The sequence below is a fragment of the Urocitellus parryii genome, chromosome 2 (genome assembly GCF_045843805.1).
Source record: "Urocitellus parryii isolate mUroPar1 chromosome 2, mUroPar1.hap1, whole genome shotgun sequence".
NCBI lineage: Eukaryota > Metazoa > Chordata > Mammalia > Rodentia > Sciuridae > Urocitellus > Urocitellus parryii.
Genome location: NC_135532.1, coordinates 162,077,405 through 162,097,309, shown reverse-complemented (window position 1 = coordinate 162,097,309; position 19,905 = coordinate 162,077,405). Strand labels below are relative to the sequence as shown.

General features: G+C 39.9%; 1 protein-coding gene across 5 annotated transcripts in view; it reads right to left on the bottom strand.

Moving 5' to 3' along the window:
* The window catches only part of Sidt1 (SID1 transmembrane family member 1), an 83,053-nt gene that overhangs the window by 10,048 nt on the left and 53,100 nt on the right, over positions 1 to 19,905 (bottom strand). For all 5 annotated transcript variants that reach the window (XM_026396358.2, XM_026396366.2, XM_026396373.2 and 2 more), the window contains 9 exons: positions 12,601 to 12,672; positions 11,130 to 11,275; positions 10,361 to 10,434; positions 9,019 to 9,085; positions 7,279 to 7,352; positions 6,231 to 6,354; positions 5,902 to 6,019; positions 3,506 to 3,642; positions 2,755 to 2,863 (listed from right to left, as the gene is read on the bottom strand). In XM_026396358.2, the coding sequence (XP_026252143.2) occupies positions 2,755 to 2,863; positions 3,506 to 3,642; positions 5,902 to 6,019; positions 6,231 to 6,354; positions 7,279 to 7,352; positions 9,019 to 9,085; positions 10,361 to 10,434; positions 11,130 to 11,275; positions 12,601 to 12,672 (921 nt within the window). The remainder of the gene's footprint in view (positions 1 to 2,754; positions 2,864 to 3,505; positions 3,643 to 5,901; positions 6,020 to 6,230; positions 6,355 to 7,278; positions 7,353 to 9,018; positions 9,086 to 10,360; positions 10,435 to 11,129; positions 11,276 to 12,600; positions 12,673 to 19,905) is intronic.

Genomic DNA, 19,905 nt, shown 5'->3' with positions numbered 1-19,905 from the left:
CTCAAGGAATGAATCAAGACTTTTCTCTCTCCCTGTTTACTTTTGTGCATGAATTACAATTTAAACTCCATCCTCTCTCATGAACAATTCCTGAAGTCCTTTTCTAGAGCTCTGGGACTAAGGGACATGGTTGTGATCTGGGCAGGTAGCTCTATGACTTTCTGTTCTATTTTTGAAATGTTCTGTTTCATCTCTGCTGTCTTTCCTATGTCTATGCTTATTTTCTTGAGTGACCTCAGGGCCACTCCTATTTAAAAAACAATGGTAGCGTGGGAAATGGATAGAGAGGTCAGAGTGGGTTCAACCACTGTCCACTAATCACCTCTGACTTTTGAACTAACTGTAAACATAATCATTGTCACAAGGAAGTAGCAAGCTTTCCTTCTGACTCTGGTAAATCTATAACCACCCGGGAAAGACTCCCTGGGCATAGAACTTGAAAATACTTAGTTCAACCCTATGCCAGCCGTTGTCCTGTTACCATTTGTCTCTTTGTCCTGTGCCTCCCTGGGGAGGCTGTATGACTACAGTGGGTTTGCTCATTGTCTTTGGATGAAGAAAATGGGGAGTACTGGCAAAACTCAAGGGACAAAGGAAAGAGAAACAGCTCAGAGAGGTTATTTCCCTGCAGCCCTCCGTGAGAGGGGAGACCATGTCTGTCACTGGAGGTCACTGTTCCTTTTAGAGTGACTTCCTCTCTATGACACATTTTGGTAACCATTTCCTACCTTTCTTTGGGGTTTATGGATGGTAAAGGCCCAATGCCAGTGAGCCTTTCCATTCTCCTCTACTCCACCCATGTCTTGTGACTAGTCCCCTTTGTGAATAAATTGTCATCAATTTTTGTGTGTGACATCATTTTCCTGTCAGGACTCTCATAAATTATTGCATGGTCATAGCATAACATGAAATTCCTTCTTGTTTAAAAGGTAAATGAATTTAATATTGTGTTACCTTTGGTCCCATTGGGACCATTAGGATAGCATGACCATGGTGGTAGTCATTACCATTACCTATGTCTGTTTTCAAGTTGTTCTTTTGTTTCCTTAACTCTAGAAGAAACCAGAATGACAAAATTCTAATTTATTTTCCTTATCAAAGTCTGGTTTACATGACTCCACTCACCTTTGTTCTGGAAGATGGGGCATGACCAAAGCAACTTATCAAGTGTTCTACTCCAAAGGCTAGTGCCACTGGGGCATTTGAAGGTACACTGGCTATGTTAATGCCAAGGGTAGGTCAACTTACCATGCCCAAAGAAAATTAAACTGTGAGCATGAGAATGTATCTTATTTGATCTTCTGGACTTCAGGCCATTTGTTTATATTGAATTGCTCTTAGACCTGGGCCAAAGGGGTCCTTTATTTTAGAGGACCTTCATTCCCCCATGAGTGAGAAGTCTGCAGGGGAAGGGGACTAATCCTTCCTTTTCTGGATCTCATTCTCAATTCCTGGAACTAAAAATTTTCTTCTCAGATAACCACGGCCTGCTCTCAGGGTCTGCAGAGCCCCCTCCTCTGGTTTATATTCCCTGAGGGCAGATGACACCATTAGTGCACAACTCTGTCCAAGGAAGGCAAGCAGGGCCATTTGTGGGGAATGTGAATGGACACTGGATATTGGACAAGGATGTCTTTATGCAGATCTGAGAAACCCCTTAAGATAGAGAATAGAGAACAGAGCCAGAGGTAGGAAGAATAGCTATGTTCTGTAGTTGTTCTTTTGAGGGTCCCAAAATTCTAAATTTGAACCTGGACCTTCTAGGTTGTAATGAAGATAAATTTACCAGTTTGTTATTTTCTTTTTTTCTTTTTAAAATTATTATTATTATTATTATTATTATTATTTTGGTGCTGGGGATCAAACCCAGGGCCTTTTATATGCTAAACACATGCTCTACCACTGAGCTATATTCCCAGTCCTTCCTTCTCTCCCTCCTTCCCTCCCTTCCTTCCTTTCTTCTTTTTCATACTTAATAACTTTGAGCCTATTTTATAAATTTGACATTTTCACATATATGTAAGTGAGCTTTAGTTTGCATTCTTCCCCTGGGCTCTGTGAATATCAGGGGCAGGCCTAAGCTTATATGTAATAATTTGTCTTTAAATATACAAAAGAATATTTAAATTTGACTTCATGCACCTTAAAATGATTTTTTTAATGTAAATGCTCTAATAAAACAACTTAAACTTCCTCCAGTGTATGACAAATAAGCAGCAGATCACAAGCATGCAGAACCCTCAGTGCTCCCTGATCAGTTCACACTGTCCTTGGAAGTTAAGCAGGTACCTACAATTGACAAACTTGTCTCAAAAAGTTCTTGCTCTAGAGCCTGGAAATACTATCTAATCTATTCTTGACAACCATTTCGCATAATTAGAGGAATGCTTCTTTTTGAAAACTGCAAATAGAAAAATGTTCCTCTAGGTGGGACTAGTGGTATGACGAACATACCATTCTTCAAATGTACTTTCAAAGTTGAGCGAATTATATGGTGTTTGCAACTAGGAGCTGGAATGGTATGTCTAGGCTCTGAGGTGCAGTAAGTTTAGTTTCTTAGCTGCAAACAAAACTAGTGATAACAGCTAATTCAATCCTATAAGGGAGAGGAATCTCTTGGAGAGAAACACAGCACAGACTTCAGAGCATGCAGTCATGGTGACCTGTCACATCAGTTAGGGTGAGTGAAGGCAATTTCCTGCTTTTTCAGGGGAAGTCAATTCAGGTGTTCACATAGAAAAATAGGTGACTCACCTATCTTGAAACGACCCATGTAGTAGATCTGGGTACTGAGGGCCAGAGAAGCCAGAATATGGATTGCAGACAAGATGACCCAGAACCACACATCATTTTTTCCAAACACCTAGGAATAAAAATGGAGGTTACCTTGATCTACAGCCTTCTGAGGACTCATTAAATAAACCATTCTCTTAGGCATACTTAAGGAGTTAAAAACTGAGCTGTGTGTGCGTTTTGTTTTCTCCCCCTTCTTGGAACTCACAGGGATCTTTCTGCACAATGGACAGGAAAAAGAATGTCTATCTGGCCAAATGGAAATGGAAAAGAAAAAGAAAGGGGGGAAGGAAGCTAAATGGCCACAATAATGGGGCCATAGGTCTAATGTAGGGGCTAACACTCTTCAAATAACTGAAGACCATCAACACTGTGGTCCAGGCACATTCAGAAAGTAGGTTCTGTTTTTTCAGGTTGGTCTCTCCAAAATCAGCTGGGATGTTTCTATTCCAATCTCAAATGAGTCAGGTCTCAGCTTAATATTAAAACTATCCAGGGGTAATTTTACAGGAGCATGTCACATTGTTAGAAATAACCAGCTGCATAAGTAAGAGTGCCTTGAGTGGCCCCAGGATGACAGCGAACCCAAGATTACTGTAAATCCAAACCTGTGCACTAGAGGTCCAACTAACAAACAAACAATACAAAAAGCCCCTCAAGAGAGCACTTTTTGAGAGCCAGACAGAAGGCACATATATAGAAAGGAACGCACCACTCCAAGGACGGTGATCATGATGACCACGGCAAAGGAGGCATAGGCAGAGTAGGCGCTGGCATTGATGTCCGGGTGGCGGGTCTGATAGAGCTTCAGCATGCAGAGGCCAGCGATCATGTACATGAAGGACGTGTCTGATGACCCAGAGGAGGAGAGGAGACAAGAGGTTTAGTGGGTGACAGACAGATGACACACTCCTGTGTTTCCTACATACTCTGAGTACCCCCTCACTCAGTGCATGTAGTATTTGCTGCCTTCAGATTGTGTGTAGACCTGCAGCAGTCAGCCTCCCTTGCTGCACTCTCCAGGCAGACCCAAAGTGCTCCATTCCTAACCCCTCTCCAAGGCCATGCTTGGCTCTTAAAAGAAAAACACATAGTAGGATAATAATCAACTATCCCCACTTGCACAGTGTTTGCTTTTTAAAGGCTGATGTTCAAGAGTGATAGCAAAAGAATCCCTAATGGTGACAGTTTAGGCAGTGTGATGGTAAGATGAATGTCAGGTGGGTGTAGGAGATTGCTCTCAGCACCCTGAAATATAACCTCATTGATTACTGTGTGTGTGTGTGTGTGTGTGTGTGTGTGTGTGTGTGTGTGTGGTTTTATAGCCTAGTGATGGAAAATAGCTAGTCATTAAATGTAGCTTAGCTGAATTAGAACTGGGAAATGGGAAAATGCAAAGCAGAATGACAATGCAGGGCCCTATATTACTCAAAACTTTGCAAATAAATTAAATGTCTGATAATAACAAAAGTTAATGGTCGTGTGGGGGAAATGGAAACTCACACAGCTAGTGGAAATACAAATTAATACTCTGGAGAGAAATTTGTTAATTTTTGGCAAAATAAAAGATGCATATACAGGTGACTCACAAAATTCTAGGTCTCCCAGGGAACCTCTCTTACATCTGCACAAGGAGACATTTATAAGGATGTTCATTGTATGTAATAGCAAAATATCGGCATCTAAATGTTGTTCAATGGAGGAGTTAATGTGATATCTTTTATAATAGAATATGGTAATCCTTAAAAATGAATAAATTCCATGTTCTTGATTTAGTTTTGAAAAATCCTGAAAACACTGTTGAATGAATAAAGACGGTAGAAAAACGATGTGATAAATTAACATTAATTTACTATGTTTGAACGTGATTAAAATATAAAAATAAACTGGAAGGATAAATATCAAATTAATCTTAGTTGTTCCTCCAGGGAAATATTGAAAAATGAATTTAGTTCATGACACTTTATTTCTTAAAATGTAAGTCTAAGGTAAATACTTAAAAGTGTTGACTTTTTTCATTCAGAGGGTGAATGATATTGTTCTCTGTAGTTATCTCTACTAAAAAGGCTTTATAATTTAAAATGATTAAATATAACAGAATTATGGTGGTGTTCTAACAGCAGGAGGCCAGAGAAGAAATATAAAAATGACTCTTTTAAATATCCTTACCCTGGAATGTGGAGGACATTGCTAATTGGTTACCAGCTCAACAACTCCCTCCCTCCTCTTGCAACAGCCTCAATACTGACTCAGTATTTACCCCTTTCAATTTAGAAATAAACATGCTTCCAGCCCCTTGGCTTCAGGAAAGCTAGTCCTGCCCTTGGTTCCAGGGATGGGTCTGATTAGTCTAAGGAAATCCCAACTCCTTTGCTGACTGGTGTAGCAACCCAGGCCTGAGCTAACCAGGATTTAGGGAATAATTCAGGAATGGGCTCTTGAGGTGTAAGAGAACATTCTCTGGGGATTTCTTGAAGTTTCCTTGTTCTTCAATGATGGCCCCTGGAAGCCAGCTTGAAAGCCCCTCTGGACTTGGGGAATGATGATGTGAAGCCAGCACCTGCTCTAACTACTTTTGCTACCATGAGTGAAATTAATCACGGTATAAAACCAACATATTGGCTGGGTACAACCAAAGGGATTCCATAGAAAAATGGAAACATAGTCAACAGATTCGTCAACCATAAACCCTTTCTATCTCTGTACTTTGAGTGAGCTATTAGATGTCCTTATTACTCAACCCAATCTGAAAGGGGTTTCCTATTATTTTTACTCCAGAGCAGTTTAACTGCTAAATTACACCAAGTTATTCCAGAAGTCTGTTGGTGGATTCTCCATGACTTGCTGCCTAATGCTTAGCCCATTGTCTTCCTTTAGGTCTCTCCATGGGATTATCATTCAGCATCAAGTGTTTTCTAGTCTAAAACGTGGTGTAAAGGAAAAATGGTAAAATGTGGAAATCACACTTTGTGTTAGGTGCTCTCAGATCACTTCAGCTCACACAAAATGACTTTTAATTCCTGCAAGTTGAGTTGAGCATTTTTGGAAAGGTCCCAGAATAAGACTCCTAGAACTCAAATCTTTGTAGTTGTTATAAATTCTAATTACCAAACTGGAAATTGGAGTAATTAGGACAGACATGGTAACAAGCACTGAGCACTCCTTCCATCATCAGTGCAATGCCCATAGCGTAGAAGAGACCAAAGTGTTTGGGAATCCCGTACTCCTGAAAAAAGAAAAAGGTAGGTCAAAAGGAGGACACTGGTTAGTGATGTGCTCCCAGAACGTGAAAGCCTAGGCTTTTGGCCTCAAGCAGCTCATTATATATATAATATATCATCCCAACATCAAGCCAGATGTCCCTCTCCTTTGCAGATCCTGTCTGGAATCATGGTCATTCCCAGCTCCTACCTCTGATTTGCCCACACTGTCCTCACCATAGCAAAGATGTCCTTGGCTTCCAGGGCTCTTCGATGGAGAATGTCCCGGCGCAAGACTATCAGCAGGAAGAGGAAGCCCAGAAGCACATGGCCCAGGTTACTCAGAATATTGTTGAAGGCACTAAGGGATGAGTGAGAAACCATGAGGGTGAAGGTCATCAAGAGAATTCAGAAAATGAATGGATGCACAAATGAGTGAGTGAGCTCGGCATTTTCACCACCAACCTGTCCTTAAGATTTCAGGACTGGAAAGTCATAGAAAATCCTCTTTAACCTAGCTCCTTCATTTTAAGATGTTTATTTAGCTTATGATAATATGTCTGTTCCCTTTCAGGAATGCCCGCTCAGCATCCCTAGCACTGGCCCCATCTCTTCTTGTCTCCATGGCATGGCAAATTATAAGTCCTAGGAAAGAAAGCTGACCCAAGTTTGTAGCAATATTCAAGTTACATAGCATATTCACTAACTGTGAACTTAAGGACAAATGTTGGCCAATCACAGCCAACAGCTTTATATCAGGAAAAGAAAGCTGATTTAGCTCTGGAACAAGAAGCCAACCTCCAGAAAAGTGTTCTTTCCTAGTCATCAAGTTCTAGCTAGAGATCAGCCATGATGGCTGCAGGCCTGGGGTGAGGTCCTCACATCACTAACAGCTGAGGGAGCTTCAGCAAGTCCCTACCTGGCTATGCCTAAGCATCTTCATCTAAAAAGTGCTGGCAATGAGCATCTATCTCATGAGTTTTTGGATAGACTGAATGAGACTACAGGCTGCCAGCTCACATCCATGAGCTCATGCCATGACAACTAGGGACCTGACCTTTTCAAAAACACTGATGCCTGCTTCTCAGCAGGTGATTTTAGGAATGTGGCCGGAGGGCTCTCAGGAATGAGAAGCATACCTGCTCTTAACCACTGGGTTTAGTTCCTCTTTACCCTAATTGGAGTAGTTTTCCACAGTTGCTTTTAATGTTTTTGAAAACTGAAACCACATTAGACAGAAAGGAACCTCTACATGCCTCATGAGCAACCAGAGGACTGGGTTTACCTCAGGACGCCCAAGGGGTGAGCACAGAGGAAGTTGTAGTAGCAGATGTCCTGGTTGCCAGTGACATTTACCACCTGTAAAATCAAGTGTGAGAAGAGGAAATGTGGTTTTTCTCCATCCTTCGAGCCCCACCTGAAGTCACAAAGAGCAGACGGGGCTCCCAGCCATGTCCTGTCAGTGGCTTACTGTGTATCTGGTGAGCTTTCCTTGTTAGGGCTGGTTCATTCTTTACCACTGTTGCGTATCACAGGCACGTTTCCCATAAATGTTAGCATCATGCTTTTTTTTTTTTTTTTAATTGGGGGATGAATTCAAACATGCTTTACCACTGAGCCACATCCCAGTTCTTTTTAATTTCTGAGTCAGTGTCTCACTAAGTTGCCTAGGGCCTTGCTAATTTTCTGAGGCTATCCTCGAATTTGTAATCCTCCTTCCTCAGCCTCCTGAGTAACTGGGATTATAGGTGTGCCCTTCCAGGTCCAGCACCATTGTGCTTTGAATGCAGACATTCTATGTGCCTCACTAAGTGGTCTCAAGATGGAATTCAGCCAAGTGTAGGTCCTTTATTATCATAATAAAAGGACTATGAAAGAATACTATCATTTGCACCTGTTTTCTAAGTCTGCCTTGCTAGGCCCTATTTTCTTTATAAATGCTGGGGAATATGGAGTAGCCCCATTCTCTGGGTGGAAATGATAACCACCATTAGCAGGTAGACTTGTGTGCATTCTGCTGTCCATATTTATCGCCGTCTATCAAGAACCTACCCAAGCCACAGCACGGCCACAGCTGTGTTTTCTCACAGGGGCCCCAAAGTATACAGAGAATATTTACATTATAAACAGTGTTTTTCAAACCTCATAAAGTCCTTGCCCTCATTATGTAACAAGTATGGAATGAACTAAATATTTTTAGACCATTAGCTCTCAAACATGGCTGTACTTTGGAATCAGTAGGGGTTTAAACAACATTGATACCTAGTACCACTGATACCCTGATCTTCCTGGGGCCCAGCCTAGACACTGGGATTTTTAAAAGTATCCCAAGCAATTTTAATGCACAGCAAAGTTTAAGAGCCACTGCAACAGAAATGTCTTCAGCCCTGTGCTGTTCTACAGTGGCTTTCTCATGTGCCTCAAATTCTGGAGAATTCACACTTAATTCACACCTGGGCTCCAAATTAAATTCTCACATGTGAGTGATTTAGACCCTCGGGTTCTGTGAAGGAGCAGTGGGAATTCTCAAGCTGTTTTGACATTGTCTTTATTTGATGTTTAACTTTTTTTTTGTTTACATTTTACATTTTCTTTTTGTTTTAATATTTTTCTAACTTCATGAAGCTGTCTTTCATTGTACAAAACCTATTTAACCTCCATGAAAAGGCACAGGTTAAAATAGATATCAGATTTCTTTGTTATGGTTTGAAACTTTACTCCTTATTCCATGATGATCAGAGAGCTCAGACTGGAAAATAACAGAAGCAATTGCTAAATATTATAAGTGAATGAGTGCAAGGTAATAATTTCAAGTTGGTAGACAAAACAATATAAAAAGTCCAAGGTTCCTTTGTGATCAAACAGTTGGGAAAGAGATTGAAAGGCCTGGTAAAAATCAGGCAATAGAGAAGTCCAACTGGAACCCAAATGGAAAAGTAATTCTTGAACTGATTCCAAGTTACACCTTTCTGGTAGGTCACAGTGAAGACTTTCCTGAGATTCTGGGGCTAGAGGCAGCACTTACTGTCTGGTAGGTGATGACCAACTGGATCACAGGTAGTGCATAAAACACAGCGATGGTGATGATGTTCCTAAGCAGGCAGAAAGAACCGCAGACAGACATTTCCAAGTTAAGAACAGAATCTTTGCTCAGTTAAAAACAAACAAACAAACAAACAAACAACAACTCTATAACTTGCAAAAACACCTAGAAGCTGATATTTGGCTCCTGTTTCTCTAGTTTTCCTCTTCTCTTCTTTTCCATTTGGTACACAATATCTTGACTAAAGGGGAGGTCTATTTATCATTAGCTTATGAAAATATTAACTTAAATGATATATTTAAAGGCTAATGATTGGCACCTAACAAATATTAGTCTTTTCCCTTTTCTTTTTATACAACCATTAGCAAAATAGTATAAAATCTGCTTCTGGTTCAACTGCATAAGAAAGCCTAAATTTTTAGGATGCTGTTATGGTTTAGATATGAGGTGTCTCCCAAAAGCTCATGTGCAAGACAATGCAAGAAAATTTAGAGGTGAAATGATTGGATTATGAAAGCTTTAAGATAATCAGTGCATTAATTCTCTGGTAGGGATTAACTGGATGGTGACTTTAGGCATGTAGGGTATGGTTGAAGAAAGGGGCTCCTGGGGGAATGCCTTTGGAGTATATATTTTGTGAGCTGAGCTTAGTTTCTCTCTCTGCTTCCTGGTGGCCATGTCCTGAGCCACTCTCCTCCACCAAACTCTTCTGCCATGATGTTCTGCCTCACCTCGGGCACAGAGTAATGGAGTTGGCTGTCTTTGAACAGAGACTTCTAAAATTGTAAGCGCCAAGTAAACTTTTTGTCCTCTAAAATTGTTCTTGTCAGGTCTTTTTGTCACAGCAGTGAAATGGCTGAAAATGGATGCCATTAGAGTAAAAGTGATCAGAGTGCAAGTAATGGTCGAGTGACTGCATGCCAAGGGTGTAGCTCTCTTAGATAACTCTTAGTTCCATAATGATGGTCCCACTAGGAAATTCTATGTGGCCCCATTGTCCCTGTTTTCTCAGTAATGTCTGTGTTCAAGGACATAGGGCATTCTTCAATAGAAAAGAATGGGAAGGGTTGCTTCACAAGAGGGCCTGGGCCTTTCTCAGGGGAGGAGGAGCCCTGGCCTGGTTGCTCAACCTTTTGGCTGGGTGGGAGGTTGCATCCATGAGTATGACCACCACAGGTCTATTTATCATTAGCTGGTGGCATCATTGCCTATCCCTGTGCCTCATTAAGCATCAACTTGTGACATAAGGGTTGCGTTTTTTACAAAGAACTTAAATTTAAGTAGTTTGATTTTATTTAGGGAACCATATGGGTCATCCACTTACCAAAAATAAATCTTATATTTTTTGCTGACAATTCTCCGGTCCTTCCTGGACAGATCTGACAGATAAAGGAACATCTGAGGTACCAAAGAAAAAGAGAACACAAATCTGTACCTGAATTTTCTTGCATAAAACAGGGAGACTGACAAATTTCAATTAAATCCTTCCCTAGAATTTAAATTATTCAACAAGACTTTTCTTTTAATTTTGCTTTCCAAGGATACTTCAATAAAAATCCTTATATTTTCTTGAAATATTAAGAACTGGCTAATGGGAACCATGATTAGGTGTCTGAAGGCTTCTTATATGTCGAGTATTGATTTCCCAGCTTTTGGAGCTATACACCACATGGTTGTTGAATTATAAAAGGTTGAAACTGTATGATTATGTTCATATCTTTTACTGGTACAATATGGTAAAAATATGGCAGAAAGAAATAAACTTTACTCCTGAAAGACGATATGTATAGAAACTGGGAACTGTTGCAGGTCCGCCCCTCCAATGGATCTTTCCCTCTGGTTGAATCCCTTCATCCCTTCTTGTCCACAGTTAGCCACCTCAGATCCTGAGAGTGTTTAATGCTCTATCTTTAATTGCTCACATTTTCCCCTCAAAAAAGTGAACAGCATATTGCCTTGATTATATACTTATGTTTTAATTAAACTTTCTAGGAAATTTCATTTTCTTGAAGGAAACTGAGGTACTGGTGAAGTTTATCCTATAGTTGAACTTTCTTGCCCTCTTAAAAAGCGTGGCCAGACAGAAGAAGTACCTTTGTCCGGATGACGTTTTTGTCACTCTCAATATCTGGCATGGTGTCAAAGTCACTCTCTTCCACGGAGCTGTCTGTGTCTGAATGGCATGGCTGCCCACCATCAGAGGGGGACATCTGCCTTCCAGGGCTGGAGCTCGACTCATCTGAAACAGAAAACTCACTAGCCTTTAAGAGCCAAGGACCCCTATGAAGTCCATTTCTCTGCATAAAGCACAGTGCTGACTCATTCTAGAAAGTACCATATTGGTCAAAAATCCCTCCTTGCCCATGAGGCATGCTCTTCCCTCATACCTTCCCAATGGACATTTAGCTTTCTCTTCTATTTTTATATTTAGCTTGTCTATCTTCAGGGCTGAATATGTTTTAGAATATAAAGACATCTGCTCTATTAACAATTTGGATAAAAAAATAACACTGTGCTTTTATTTCATGTCTCATATTTTAAAATGTGAAAACAAATATATAAACATATATATGCTTATAGTCATGTGTAGCATCTACCATAAAGATGTGTAAGCACACACGTATCCAGCAGCTATATATTTCTCATGGATAAAGTATTTATACACAGAAATCCCCCACATGCCATATCTATGATTATATAAAGAGAACAACATTCTCAGGCAGAAGGATTCTTCTGTTCCCATGAATGTTTCCCAGAGCAGATGGGATTTGTGCAGCTTGAGCACATGAGCGGAGCCTACCTTCCGTTTTATTTCTTCTGTCAGATGGCTTTAAAAAAATCCTGTTCTTACAGAACTAAAAATAAACAGCCTACACTGAGCCCACATGCTCAAAGTTACAGAAAAACAGGGTAGGAACACAGGACTCCCAGTCCCTGGACATGGACATTTTAAGGAGCATCTTTGACAGGCCCATGGGTATCCTAGAAGGGGCAGGGTGCTCAGTGGGCTCCAGCTCACAAGGCAGGAACAGTGATTCTGTTCTTTTGAGGCAGCTTAATTAGTGCTGGGTTTGCCACAGGAATGACTGGGTGGCACTGAGCAGGCTCAGTTGTGAAGATAGCCAAAATGGAGGGCTATCAGGCTACCATGGTTCACCTGCCAAGCTGCCTCAGTCTTCCCACTGCCCTTACTCCACTGAAACCTGAGAATGCAATGACTGATCAATAGATGTCAGGCTCGCTGTGACACATCTTTCATGCCCTAGACTGGGGCTGGATATGTAAAAGTCCCTAGTAGGCCTTGGGAGTTGATGGAAACCATTATAGGGAACAGATTCAGGTGTGTCTAGCAGAGCCAAGAAATGGAACAAGAGAACTGCAGAAACTTAGAGCTGGAAGGAAGCTTCCAGATTATCTAAACGACTCTTCTTATAAATAAAAGACTATTTCATAGGAGACTGACTTGCCCATGATCATGGTTCTTAGTGGCTGGAATGTCATTTGTATGTTAATCTATGCAGGATCAGGAAACAGTTCCACCAATAGGCTCATCATAGGAAATACCTATTGTCCCATAATTGCTCCCTTCAGGTGTGCTGGCAGCAATGGGATGTGACACCGCCATGTTTCCAGAGCCTGTGAAAAAAAAAATCAAACAGGCAAACATTTTATGTCTAGCTGCTAACACAAAACAATGCAACTCTAAGTAGCTCTAATCCAGATCACAGTATTTTAAATTTAATTATCTTTTTACTCCGAAAGTCACCAAATTGTAGTCCTTAGGCCAAATCTAGCCTACTAGCTGCTTTTATATGGCTCTTAAACCAAGAATGGTTTTTACGTTTTTAAATGTTTGGGGAAAAGATCAAAATAAGAATAATATTTCATGGCAGATGAAAATGAAATTCAAATTTCAGTATTCAATTCTAAAGTTCTAGTGAAACACAGCTACCCTTGTTTGAATACAAATATGGTTGCTCTTGTGCTACAATGGCTGGTTGAATAGTTGCAACTTAGACTATATGACCTAGAAAGCTTGACATATTTATTATTTGACTCATTAAAGAAAAAAAAAATTGATGACTCCTGCCTGACAGTATTGCAGAAGCATAGTATCCTGGGTCTGGAATCGCTGGGAGGAAGGCTACCACCAAACTGAAACACTAGAGATAAACTAGTACTGTTAAGTCATAGTAGTTTGGAGGTTCATTGTTATACCATTTAGCAGTTCCCTAACTATAGTCAGGAAGTCCAGGTAAGATGGAAGTTACTGCACTCACTGCAGCAGTTAAGTGCTGACAACATGAACTCAGGACATGGAGACTGTGGCAGTGTGGCTATACTTCTACTGGCTGCTATTTACTGGAAACTTACTGTACTAGACACTTTTTTAAGTTCTCCCCAAGAATTTAGTCCTTTGACTTTTCTAGTTCTTTGAGGAATAGACTGGAGGCAAAATAGGTGTGTTTGTAGTCAACTGGTTTTGATAGTAAGAGAAAAATAGACTCAGATAATGCTCCTCAAAAATTTCCAGTGAAATAAAGACTCCTAGAGTCAGGGAGAGTGAACTCATTGCTCTGAGAATCTAGGGATTTTTCTGGAGCCACCCCATCATAAGCACCAGAGAAAAATATTTCCCAGACTTCTTCTTAATGGCTATTAGGCAAGATGCTATCCCTGTAAGTTTATGCCTTTATGAGAATTATTTTTTTTCTTTTTTTTTTTTAAAGAGAGAGTGAGAGAGGAGAGAGAGAGAGAGAAAGAATTTTTAATATTTATTTTGCCTTTATGAGAATTAAACCAAACTGAACCGAGAGGATGAGATCTATGAACTAGCAGGCATCCAGGAAGGATCTCAGAATCTGACTTAGTGCCACAATGTTTGCAAGAGCCGCATCATCTATGGAATTTCATGAAGACATATCTTCACTGCCTTCTGAACTCTGCCAGGGATCTGGATAATGTCAGGCTGATGGGGATGTCAACAAATTCCTTTCTGAGAAGTGAAATTGCTGGTGTCACATGACAGATAAAGAGAGTCTGTGAATCAATCAGCCAGTTTGTCTATGTCTCTGTCTCTCTTTTTCTCTCTCTCCAGTGCTGGAGATTAAACCCAGGGTCTTGCACATGCTATGCAAATGCTCTACAACTGAGTAGAACCCCCAGCCCACTGGTCAGCGTCTTACATTTCTTCCAGGATATATGTTTTAAGTGAAGAAACTTAGAGAATATTCTAAAATACCCTTACTGTAAATACATTTCTGTGTCTTCAATGAAAATTTAATTTATTATAACTTCCCAGAAAGGTACAATGCACAACACATGTAAAAGAACCTAAAGCCTTAAATATTTCCTAGTTGTCAGTCAACTTTCTTCATCCAACTTTCAAATTTCATTTCCTTTGGTGGGTCGTAAAAATATTCAACACCACTTTATAGGCTTGTTTTTTGTTTTTTTAACTCTTTGTGTATCCGTTTGTTTCCTCCAGGAAGAAAAATAATTCAAAGTTAAGGTTACAAACTTTTAGCTAGGTGATGAGAAACAAATATAATGTACTTGGAGACCCGTTTTCCTTTGGTGTCTTAGCTAAGAGCTGGCTGACCTGCAAGGCTTTTTGCGAATGCTGTGTTCTTGGCAGGCAAGGTTGTTCCCAGAGCTTGCAGAATGTAGACTTTGACCCTTAGAGTGCAGGTTCCCTGGCGTTCTTAGTAAGCTTGATATGTTTATTATTTAGAGAAAGAAAGTTCTTGACCTTCCTTGGGCTAACCCATACATACGCAACACAGCATCATACCACCAATGCTTTTCACCCAAGTTTGAGGCAAACAAACAAAAGTAGTTTACCTTCAGTCTCTTAAGTATGAGGGAGCAAATCTTTTGAGCACAATAAATGTTAAATGAAGATGCTCTGTGCAATTTATCTTCCTTTTTTTTTTTTTTTTTTTTTTTTGATGGAGGGCAGATTTGGCCATAGTTATAGCACAGAGCTTTGTTGTGCTTCTGCTACTGCTACTATTGACAAGTACCACCACAATTACCACCCCCTGGTACTGCTGTAGCTCCTAATGCTTTTATTGCTATTATTGCTGCTACTACTTCTACTGGCTGCTGTTTATTGGAAAATTACTGTACTAGACACTTTTTTAAGTTCTCCCCAAGAATTTAGTCCTTTGACTTTTCAACAACCTATAGATGTGGGTACTCTTATTATCATCATTTTAAAGATGATAAAATAGAGGTGCAGAAGGAACAAACAGTTTGCCCGGTCACTTAGACAGAGGATGGTGAGTGCTAAAGTGTTAAAATTTACCTTCCTTTTAATTTAAAAAAATTTTTAATTGTTGATAGACCTTTATTTATCCATATGTGGTGCTAAGTATCGAACCCAGTGCCTCACACGTGCCAGGCAAGTGCGCTACCACTGAGTCACAGCCCCACGCTTTATCTTCTTTTTTTTGAGGTTCATTTTTTATTGTATATATTTAAGATGTTTAACTTATTTTGATAGAAATATGCATAGTGAAATGGTTACTATAGGTAAGCAAATCAACATATCTATCACCTTTCATAGTTACTTCTTTTTTATTATAAGAGCACCTAAAAACCACTCTCTTAGAAAAAAGTTTTAATATAGGATACAATACTATTAACTAGAGTCCTCCTGTACATTAGACTCATTTGTCCTACATAAATACAAGTCTGCAAGTCTACTCACTGTTTCTATGTCTTATTCAATGTGTTGTCTGCTCTAGATTTCACATATAAGTAAGATCATACAGTGTTTTCTAGATTATATCATTTAGCAGAAGGTCCTCCAGGTTCATCCACAGAATCATGTAAAAAATGGCAGTATCTCCTTTTAAAAGGTGAATAATATCTCATCGTGTATATGTATCCCAAAACTTAGGGTCTTAATTGAAAAAGTACAGATATTTTCCTTCAAACTATGAAAAACTGGCAACAAACATGTTACTTTCACATAGTGCCTGAGAATATTTTTAAGGAGGCTGTGGTTCCTTTGTATCTCCACTTTAATAAACTCCTATTTTTAAAAAGTAAGAACAACTTTTGCTGTTTAGATTGGCTGGTGTGTCTTGTCAATGATTCCCTGTAGGGTAAGGCCACAGAGCTCCTTTTTTTTTTCTGTCTAGTTTATTGCCAGAGTCTAAAGATAAACCCCTGCTGTGGCCTCATGCTCAGATGATGTTGTAGTCTTTTACATTTCCCTCAGTATTTTTATATTAGCCTTTAAAGTTTAAGCTTCCTATTTTTAACCATTAACCTATATATTTTGTTTAAAAGATAATTTTGAAAAGTTATTAGGTGTGCAAATAGTACATAAAGAATGACATGGGAAACCGTTAGACTTCCAGTGTTAGTGGGATATGGAACAAGTGGAAGTGTGCACAGAAAAATGCCTAAGTTCTTCTGTGGTAGGAGGTTGAAGTGTTCCTGGGAATGTTTCAACCTGTTCTGGGATGTGTAATCAAAAAGAAACAGGGCTGGGTTGTATTTGCCTCACATGTGTGAGGCACTGGGCTTGATCCTCAGCACTACATAAAAATAAATGAAGATATTATGTGTCCATCTACAACTAAAAAATATTTTTAAAAAAGAAAGAAAAGAAAAGAAAAGCCAAAAACTAGAATCAAAGCAAGGGAACAAATAAGGGTCACCAGTTTTGTTACATAACAACTACGTTAAAATGAAAAAGTCAGCTGTATAGGTCTTTACAGACTTGGATGAACCACTGATGTCTGTGCTCTACACTGGCTCCTAATTGAGCATGCTCTGATTTTGGTTTAGTTGCTGGCCCTGTTCACTTGGAGGCAACTGCAACATCATGGCTTCTGTCATGGATAGGAACATCAAGGTTGTTGTATAGTACAACTGCCAGATATAAAAATGAGTGATTCTATGGGTTTATCCATGCACAATTTTAAATATGAGATCAACCAAGGTGAATAACAAAATTCTGTTAATTTTCCTTATGTCTAAGGCCTTTTAAGAATGCAAAAAGTCAAAGCATATCCTTCTAAACTTCAAAGTGTAATCATGGTCATATTTATATTTTAAGCTGTACAGCATTTAAAAAGCAGAATTAAACACAAGATAACAGTTTACAGGACAGATCAAAATGTTCTGGCTGGGAATAGCAGACATAAGATTCTGAATGAACACATCTTAATGAAGACACTTGTTTGGGTATATTTTTTCTCTGAGCATGAGCCTCTTGCCATCTGTCTCCTTTTTATCCTAAATGCCCTATGTGAGCAGAAGAAATTCATTTCCAGTTGAGCATGTTTGGGTCTTTCAGGGATTTCATATTTACAGTTGTCCTGCCCCTTTCTTCTGTGAAGAGTCACGAGATTCGAAGCTGAAGAGAGTCAGAAATGATGTGAAGTAGCCATCAGGAAATGTTATCTTTATACCAATAGGCTACTACTCCAACTAGTCTCATGTTTTGTTTCAAAAGTTGAAGAAGACTTGAAGAGAACCATTAATCTTTACAGAGAGATATAAAAGTAAAACTTCCATAGAGTAAAAAATGGAGGGGGGAGGGGAGTCAAAGAAATTTTGAAAAAGTGTAGAGATCAGGACTAGAATTTGAAACCCATTTCCAGGCAGGCTGATGATGGGTTTTGTTCCTTGAGTTCCCCAAACTCAACATGCCCTTTGTCTTATCCCCATCGGACCCTGCTCTTTGATAAGTAGCTTATGAAATAATGACTCTATCCAAGACACAGTTTGGTCAGTGCCATGGTTTGAATATGGCTTCAGTGTATCCTTCAAGGTTTATGTATTAGAAGTTTGGTCCCCAGTGTGGCAATGTTGAGAGGTGGGCCCTTGTGCAAGGTAATTAGATCGGGGGATTAATAAAGTTCTTACAGGACCCTAATTAGTTCCCAAGAGAGCAAATAAAAGAGCAAGCCTGGGCTTCGAATCTCTTCAGGTTCCTGTGTTGTCATGTGACTCCTTTTGCACATGGTCTATCTACTTCCTCTGTCAAGCTGTGGTGCAGCCAAGGGGGCCCTCACCAGGGGCTGAGCACATGGGGCTGCCTGATCTTGTACTTTCAGCCTCTAAAGCCATGAGTTAAATAACCTCTTTTGTTTACAAATTTTTAGTCTCAGATATTCTGTAATAGTGACCCTGTGGAGAGCAGGCTTTGCTCTGCTCTGAGTAGCTCCATGATTACAGAACAACAATTTTCAGGCTGTGCCTAAACTTGAGTTACTCCATGTTGAGTTTAAGTGCTAAGGTGGAATGATTCCATACCTTGTTTGTACAAGTAAACAACCACTATCTGCCTGGCACAACCATGAGACACAAACTGATGAATAAATTAATCACGGCGATAAAAAAATGACCACCTTTGAACTTATGAAAATAATCAGAAGCATATTTGGATGCATGGGCATATCAAACTCATATTTGGAGACCCATATGGGAAGAGCCCCCTCAAGAGTGTATATGGCAGCATCCTGATCCCATCACCTGGTCGGTCACTCATCATAAGCCTTTCCCAGGAAAATCGCCACAGTGACAGACCTCTGAATCTCTGTCTTTGAGATTTAACAAATGGCCATTTCTATTGCCTGTGATGATCATGCATGGCCCACTGCAAGCTGACATCTCAAGCTGATATTGTGAAACTGCTGCCCATCTGGACCTTGGCCTAGAATAAGTTCCTGTGTTTTGACAGCTCTGCACCCTGAACAAATTCTTTGGTTCTTAAACTTATCTAACTACCTCTAATGACTCTTTGACTCTGCCTTCATATCTCTCTCTGCTTGTGTTCTTGGCTCAGCATCCTGTAACCCTGTGGCTGCCTGAATCCTTTCTTACTCTTTCTGTGACCTTTTACATATCATTGTGTGAAGTATGATGTGTAATGTGAGTGTCGTGGATATTAGAAATTAAGATTAGAATAATAGAATTTGTATTTTCCTAGCTTATGACTATCAGGTGACTGTGAGTATTTGGAGAACCACCGAACCACCACAAGTGGCATAATTTATTGTTATTCATTGTGGAAAGAGACAAACGTGTTTGGTCTACGTTAGTGACACAGCTTGTTCACACAGACAGAAAATGGACTAACAGTTGACCACTGCTTCTTAAATCTACTATCTTGTTGGGCTTGTCATCTCTCTCACTTGAGAAAGTAACCTACACTTAATGCTGCCCCTGTGGTTTGTGGCTCAACCATAAGGAGTCCTGCAAGGAAGGCTTCATTCTCTCTCTTCTCCTTTGGCAATTGAGTTTCTATAGAGGCTCTTTAATAAGTATTTGAAATTTGAGGTTTCTCCACTGATAGAGCCAGTGGAGGAAATGCTTCAAAGCACAGAGCCTTATCCAGTGTCCCTCAGATCAAAAACACAAAGCCCTTTCCTTTATGAAGTGAGGACTCAAGAATCCACTGTCCAGCTATTCTGACCATGACAAAAAAGTCTCTTCCAGGTCGGCTCTTTACCAGCTGTTTCCACCCCACCCAGGTTCCAGAGTCTCATCTTCTTCACTCCATGAAGTATGAAAGAAATCCATTTGCTTGTTTAGTAGAGTTGGAGCCAACATTTTGTATTTTTCAAATAAAACTTAGTTAAACTACAAATTCAGAGTAGCCAGCAGATTTTCGGATGCAGCCCTTCTATCATTACCTAACAAGACAGAGCCACTGCCATTTGGCAGCTTATATAGCACCTGGCAGCATTTCCTTCACCTCAATCAAACCTAGGGCGGAAGCATTATACTAAAGTTCTCTTGATGTTTAGCTCCATAGAGGTGTGGGATGCCTGTGAGTCTTGAATCTCTGTGTGATACCATCCCAGTTCCCCTTTCAGAAGCTCTCCTAGCATTTTCTCTGGC